Here is a 7,923-nt window from a genome sequence, read left to right on the forward strand (position 1 = left end):
ATATTTATAATTAATTAAACATTAATTATCTACCATGGACCCTTATTGTTAAGTTTGATGATATTAAAACAATGTTTAAATATAAAAATTAGCGTGCTTATCATACCTATACCGTCTAGTCTTTTCCATCTTCTCTTTCGATTGATGGACGGTGGTAGCCGCATCATCAAAAAGTCATGGGCTGACTTTTTATCAAAAATAATAGTTTAGAAACAATTTTCAATGGAAATAGTATGTAAGTATATAAAAGGTAACACATTTTTCTTTTTTGTATAAGGGATATTATATTTTTGTGCAAATTTTTATAACAAAAAAAAACAAATTTTTCTCAAAAAAATATATTAAAGTCATTATATTTGTATAAATGTGATACATATAGCCTAACGGCAGAATAAAACAGATCTGTCACTATTACAAATGAAACATAATTTGATATAAATAAATTTAAACACTTATTAATAAATTTAATAGTTTCCATAATTTATATTATAGAACAATTTTTAATGAGTTTAACTATATTATTATTATTATTGTGTAGGAGTTGTTAATGTATTATCTGTTGATTTTAATATCCAAATTGAATATAATTCTTCTTCTACACAGCCATCGGTAATGGTTTTTATCATCTCTGAAAATAATTAAAATTGTAAAATTTAAGCTGATATTTCCAAAGATACATATATTAGTTAGCCGGGTAAGTCGGTGAACATATGGTTTATAACATTGTTCAAACAATATAAACTTGTTTATATGAGATCATTNATAACATTGTTCAAACAATATAAACATGTTTATATGAGATCATTAAAAAAAAATGATAACTTAATGTTAAACAACAAATTATCTATAGAAAATTAGTAAAAAATTATTAAATTTTATCATGCAATTACAAAAAAAAAGTTCATCGAATAAAAAACATCGTAGAAATAATAATTGCTTAATTTTTTTTACAATCACATCATTAAACTAAACAAATGGCTTTTGATTAAAGAAATTTAACTTTTAGATTTTTTAACTATGAATAGATAAAAAAAATATTTTACTACATATTACTTTCGAATTTTTTAAATTTAACAATTTTTTCCCTTACAAAAATTTGTAATTATCAATAGTTTTCATGGAAATGAGTGTCTTCTCCCAAAGTGTCTCACCCTATATAATGATAATGATTCATATTTATTATAATCCTTAAACAAATTAATGATATTTTTAATGTGCACAATAAAAATTACCGTATGAAATTCTAATATGATTATCAAAAAAATAAAATAGTTTATTTGAGAATTTCAATTGTATTTTATCAAACAGTGTCTAAAATTAAATAAATATATTGTATAGAGTAACATCACCAATTAATGAACATTACAAGTGAACAAATACCTCCAATATTTTACCTAAACTTTTTCTAAAGTGGTTGGAACAAATTTCAGGTAGTAATTTTTATAGCAAAAAATATCTAAATTAAGTTCTGACAAGTTTTCATAATTTTTGATACAATAACATTAACTATTCATTCGCTAGAAAATTCCAACATAAAATAATAAATTAAAAATTTTATCTTGATTAATTATAAATAATTTTACATTTAATTTTAGATAATTTTTCAGAGAACAAACATTTATTAAATAAATGAATGTAGAATCAAAATGAAAAGTAATTAAGATCTTTATCCAATGAAAAACTCGTAATTGATCATTCACTGATGAAGTCACTCTACTTATTGTACTTAAAAAAAAATAATCTAACGGTATAGAAAAAAGGCGAATTTTGACCCTTGTAATTGTTGCATAATGTAGAAATAATTTTATACTTTTAAAGAAGTTATGGTGAATACCTTTGTAACTGATGTTATCATTCTCAACTTTACATTTTTTGATTATTTTATCTAAGGCCTCCTCAGTTAATTTACCACGAAACAAATTGCTCTTTGAAAACTCGTCTTTTGCATATTGTAATTTGACGATGCCATCATTATTATTATCATTATTAATATTATCATTATTATTATCATTATTAATATCATTATTATTATTATCATTATTATTAATATTATTATTATTATCATTATTATTATTATCATTATTATTATCATTATTATTATTATCATTCTTATTATCATTATTATTTGTAATTTTTCGTGAAAGATTTTCTTTAAGAATATCTTCATCTTTTTTCAATAACATATACTGATCATTAAAAAGTCCATTTACCGATAATTCGTCATCATCTAAAGAAATACCAAAAAATAATTATAGAGCATAAAAACATTTTCTTTTATGTAATTTCGCATCTCAGCAAATCTAAAAATAAATATACTAAAAAATCAAAACTTGATTTTTTAATCATCTTGTTGAGAGCGAACTAATTTCTGAATTATTTTTCTAATTTTAATCTAATTCACGGAGTAACACAATTTTTTTTTAAAAATAACATAATCATTAATAAAATATATTATATTATAACTAGACGACTTATTTAGAAATTGATACAGTTAAACATTTTTCTGCTTAATATTCATCGAATATCTGAAAATAATTCTAAGATTTTTCTTAATCTACAAATGACTTCCTAAAAACCATCCTATAAAAAAATTTTCACACACTTTAATTGATATTATCATGTTGCATCAAAATAAAGACAACTTTCTTTGTATATTTAATAATATACATGTATTAAATATACAAGAACGTTATAATTATAATCATTTATAATGATTATAACATTCCAGTATTATTAGCATGAATTGATATTATTTATTACGTGTTATTTATAATTTGAAACGTTTTCAAAAATTATCACTTTAATACCCTCTGTAAACAGGTAAAGGGTTGGATAATCAAAAATATTTACCAAAAAAAAGGAAACACCTATTTATAAAAAAAAAATGTTTTGATTGAATTTTGGAAATTTATTATATTTTATTATTTTGCTCAAAGTATAATTGATATATGAAAAATTTTATTAATACCTCTTTTATAATAATAATTTCTATATATTTTAATGTTAAGTGTAATACTTATCTAGTTAAACTCAAATAAGAAAAAATTAAACTCAATTGTCATATTTCAACTCCAATANAGTTAAACTCAAATAAGAAAAAATTAAACTCAATTGTCATATTTCAACTCCGCATCAAAATGAGGTTGAGTAAACCATATTTATTATACAAAAACAAAAAAAAATTACAGCGAGATGTTAACTGTATCATATTTTATAATAATAATTGCCAATTAGATCTGTTGTACCTTGTACAGATGCAAAATGAAAATAATTAAATCTTAATTACTTTCATAGAAATTCTCAATTTGGACGTAATTAAAAAGATGAGAATCCATATGTTCCGTTTCTATAACATGTTTCATTGCGCCAAATGTCAATGCTCCAGTAAAATTTCTAAATTTACTTCTTGCTATATCTACAATATAATTTGCTATGGGATATTTTTCCTAAAAAAATCAATGGTATGTAATTTATTGGTCTATGAGAATTATTAAAATAAATAATAAATACAAAAATTTATAAAATTAAAAATGAATATAAAACATTTATGTACCTATATAGTTCAATGATCTACTTTTAAATATAATGATATAGGGGTTTCAACATTAATTTTTTAAATGGTAACGTACATAACTAATTAGCTTTAAAAAAAACGGTAGCATAGTGATGTCGCAGCACATTATGGATGTAGCATAGTTAGAACATGTATAAATGATAATTGACAGTGAAAAATCACTATCATAAGAACTGGTTTAATGCAAATCTGTATAAGTATAATATATGTGTATATAATTATTATAAAAATTAAATTTAGTATAAATGTAATAATACATCGGACTACAAGGATTTGTCATCAGACAGGAAAATATTTTTTCACGCTGATTTCAAATTTGCAATTTGATTTAATCTATCACCTCTAATTTTTGATATTATTACCAGTTAATTAAAAACGAGTATTAACATACAAGAAAATAATTTAGGTTAAAATAAAATTTGACAACACGTCAACTGACGAAATCATAAATGAAACTAGTGAAAATATTTCTGAATATTAGTATATTATAGAATATTTAAAGATAAAATTATAAAAAATATAGATTTGAATATTTCAATTTTAGAATCTAATTAAACACCAAGAGTTACATTGAAATGATTATTATGATTTTTATTGAAATCATTTATTTCGATGTACAAAAAAAAATAGTAAAAAATTATTTTAACGAAATTTTAAGCTTTTCTAATAAATTTACTGTTAATAGTAATTATATAAGTTCCTGAAAACGTATCAATCTCTACAATACGAATTTTTAAATTCTCATAAATAATTCTTTTTAATGATATCAATTTCATACTTGCAAGTTGAACTAAAAAAAAGTTATGAAATTTCATAAAAGTAAACTTAAAAGGACCACAAAAATAGCTTTAGTTTTGAAAAATATATTATATGGTCTATGATTAGTAAAAAATGTTTCATTTTAGTGATATGATTTTTCTGCGTAATTTAGTATGAAATTGAATTCTATACCACCATTATTTGAGAAGTTATTTAATTTAAAAAATACTTATTTTAAATCGTTTAATTTTATTAAAAACAATTGTGAATTTGTTTGCTTAGACTAATTTTTCATCGCCAAACATTTTTTTGTGATTTTGACACTTCTTGCACATGAATATAGCTATTTTAATTAACAAAAAAGGGATGTAAAAGGGACCAAAACAGGTTAAAATAAGGCTCATTCTTCATAGATCCATGAATGATCTCAGTTCTATCAATTTGACCCAGTCCATTAATCTCAATTGTTTAATTCATGTGTAAGAAAAGAACAGACACGTTTAGATTTATTTAAAGTAAACGAGACGACTTGAGTCATTCTCTAGACATCCTCCGGAGACATCAAAGTAGATACTAGTTAATTAAATTAATAAGGTTTAAAAATTTACTTCTTTAAAGTTCATAGTTAACGTAGGAATAAAAAAAGAATGAGTGATCACTAAAAAAATCACTGTGTCTTTCTATTACCTATTCGTTATTCTTATAAACCCTCGAACTCAAACCCGAAAACTTTTATTATTAAAAACAAATAGTAACTCCTCTTCCACTATTATAATCTTACTTATTTCTTTTATTTTTGAGTTACCATAGAAATTTATAAATAATAAAGTAAAATTATTTAACTGGGTAATTGAAATATCATATCAAACCTATTTCGAAGTGTTAAATATATATTTAAAACTTCATTTTATACTTAAAAAAAATTAAGATTAAAGTGAGAAAAGAGTCATTGTGGCGGGCGGGTTCGAACCTCGTACCACAAACGTGTTAGACTGACGCGGTTATTGTACATCGCGCATTTGTAGGCAGATAAAACCCTTTAGCAGGCGCGTACCTATTTTTAACGTTCATAGTCGCGTGGGGGTCTATCAGACCCCATTTCTAAAAAACTATAAGATATGTATAAAAAGTTCATTTTTTTTCAATTCAAAGACATTATTTGTTATCATATGATATATAAATATGGAGGAATATTCAAAAATTCAAATTAAAAAATTAATAAATTACAAAATTATGCGCATTACTAAAAATTATATTACAAAAAAAAACTTCAAAATTTCATTAAAAAATTTTTGTTTGTAAAAAAATTATTTTACCTGCAAAATCTTATTTTTAAGACTGTAAACAAGAGCTTTTACTATTACAAAATGTATTTTAATTAATTTTTCTTGTATTTCTTTGAGCTCAAACATGACTTATATTTTTATGTGTATTTACATTTATATAATAATTTTTCTAAATTGAATTTTTTTATTATTAATATTACAATACATTTAATTATTATGATACGAGTAGGGTCAGGAGGGGTAATTGAGAATAGTGATAATTGTAAATGAGGCACCGATAATCAATGTGTCCACATTGCGACGCGATGTATTTATTACATGTTTAGTTCGTATTTGTTCCGTATCGTCGAGTAGTGGAAATTCCAATTAGATTATTTATTTTTAAAACTTAATTGCACAGTCTGTGGCAGATTCACATAATTCCAATTCCACAATATTATATCGATTATAACATTGCATTTACGATAAAACGATATTTGGAAAAAATACAAGTCCAGAAAAAAATTTTAACGTTACAAGTCGTGTGGGGATAAATATGATCAATTTCAATCTTAATGGATATTTTAAGTCATACATTTTTTTTTTGAAGGTATTTATTTATGTAAATCAATTCAATATTACAATAAAAACCATCTTCTAAATTTATATCTATGTACACCTTTTATGCAATATAATACATACGTTTTTATTTATGTGGGGATATGCTAGACCCCCACGCGACTGTTAAAGGGTTAAGCTAGTTCAAAATTTCAAAGTCGTTTTTCTTAACTTAAAAAAAGCAAACAAATTAAAATAAGTATAACGTTTTTTAAAAATAATAATGCTGACCAAATATCATTTTAGCTTTGTTATTCCAACTGTGTTTCATTCCCCCTATGCTGGTTATTTTTTTTATAAAAAAAATTTCATAAAATTAAATAAAAATTGGAAATTTTTTTTTTGTTTTCCAGTGACTTAAAATTACTATTAGCTTTTTCAAAGACATTGTATCAATTTGATATAGTGAATACTATGAACATTCAATGTTTTATAGATACACTATCTTTGAAAATCTAACAAAAAACTGATCTATAAATGGGTTATGAATACAACTAATTTTTTTTTCCTTTTCAATTAAAAAAAATAATAAAATCAAACATATGTCCTTATAATTTAAATTTTGAAAAAGTGAAATTTCAGTATTATTAAAAATATTTGCCATTTTTAATGGTACAAAATATACAAGTCATTTTCATAGTACAGATCTGTTTAAAACATGTTTTATAAGTAAATTATCAATAGTTATCATGGTATAAAAGAAGGCACCCGAGCCAATAAATAATAATAAATACGTATAATATAATAATAGTGATTATAATTACTCTTTCAAGGGCATTGTCTTTGTAATAACTACTGAAGACGACGCTGGACGCAATTTGTACACACGTCAAACATAATATTACACAAAAAAAAACATAGAAACTCATTTTAATGTTGATTATAGTTGCAACAGTAATAGAAGTCCTGTACTGAAAATATAATTTCAATAGTAACAACTAAAAGTGTATTATAATTTTTATTATAAAATTAATTTCATTTATATAGTCAATTCAGTCTATTTTGAATAATCTAAAATATGGTAAAACAAAAAATATATTTAGTATGTAAACATTTCAAATAACATTTGTATTAATCAAATTTATTTCACATGTTTTCCAAAAAAAGTGCGTCAATAAAATTTATTCACATATTGTGGCAGGTTAATTTTATTTATTCATTATTAAATAAAATAAAGTATAATATAAAAATATCAATTGTTATTAATAGATAACAGAAAATAATTTAACAAAACGTACAATTTATCATTAAAATGTTTTTCAATTTTTATTAGCTTTGATGCGAAGCTGAGAAGGTATTAGTTTTACTATGATGTGTTTTTTTTTTTTTGTATGTGACTGTTAACACTTTTTCTCAGCTCTCACCGAATAGATTTCTTTCAACGATACATCAAAAGATCACAAAAAAACATTACCCTCAAATATTAAAAAAATTTCCCTCGTTCCCCGTAAATGGGGGAACCTCCAAAAAAATTACAAATTTAATAATCGCTAATTTTCGACATTTTTAAAATTTTTTTTGCTTAAAACTACCATAACTTTTTTAAAAATGACCAAATCAATATAAATTTTTTTAAAGATGCTTGATGTCTTTACCTATCATTTGATATATTTTTTTTTACAAATCTGACCCTTTACACCTGCTCACAGGGAGGATTTAAAATGACAACTTTTTCACAAAAAATTAACTTTTTCAACTTAACTTTTG

At 23.0% G+C, this 7,923-nt stretch overlaps 1 protein-coding gene across 3 annotated transcripts; it reads right to left on the reverse strand.

Annotated features, from left to right (window-relative positions):
- Positions 1-322: 322 nt before the first annotated feature.
- Positions 323-7,174, reverse strand: LOC126901034 (glycosyltransferase-like protein gnt13). Of its 3 annotated transcripts, none has more exons than XM_050677162.1 (5): positions 6,981-7,174; positions 3,287-3,446; positions 2,094-2,227; positions 1,835-2,063; positions 323-628 (listed from the first exon to the last, which is right to left on the reverse strand). In XM_050677162.1, exons 1-5 carry the CDS (start codon positions 7,083-7,085, stop codon positions 528-530), a joined length of 729 nt encoding a protein of 242 aa, XP_050533119.1. In that variant the 5' UTR covers positions 7,086-7,174; the 3' UTR covers positions 323-527. The 3 variants fall into 3 exon arrangements, with proteins under 3 accessions (XP_050533119.1, XP_050533120.1, XP_050533118.1); XM_050677163.1 differs by having other exon boundaries at positions 1,835-2,036; positions 2,067-2,227; XM_050677161.1 differs by having other exon boundaries at positions 1,835-2,227.
- Positions 7,175-7,923: the final 749 nt, after the last annotated feature.

This window comes from Daktulosphaira vitifoliae, unplaced genomic scaffold (genome assembly GCF_025091365.1).
Source record: "Daktulosphaira vitifoliae isolate Bord-2020 unplaced genomic scaffold, ASM2509136v1 Scaffold_3, whole genome shotgun sequence".
Lineage (NCBI taxonomy): Eukaryota > Metazoa > Arthropoda > Insecta > Hemiptera > Phylloxeridae > Daktulosphaira > Daktulosphaira vitifoliae.

Bases quoted from the DNA above. Each gene is read 5' to 3' on its own strand.
- LOC126901034 (XM_050677161.1), bottom strand. From the start codon at position 7,085: ATGAGTTTCTATGTTTTTTTTTGTGTAATATTATGTTTGACGTGTGTA. The intron at 3,447-6,980 runs GTAATTATAATC...TGATTTTTTTAG, and splicing joins AAGACAATGCCCTTGAAAGA to GAAAAATATCCCATAGCAAA. The intron at 2,228-3,286 runs GTAATTAAGATT...GTATTTCTTTAG, and splicing joins AATTGAGAATTTCTATGAAA to ATGATGACGAATTATCGGTA.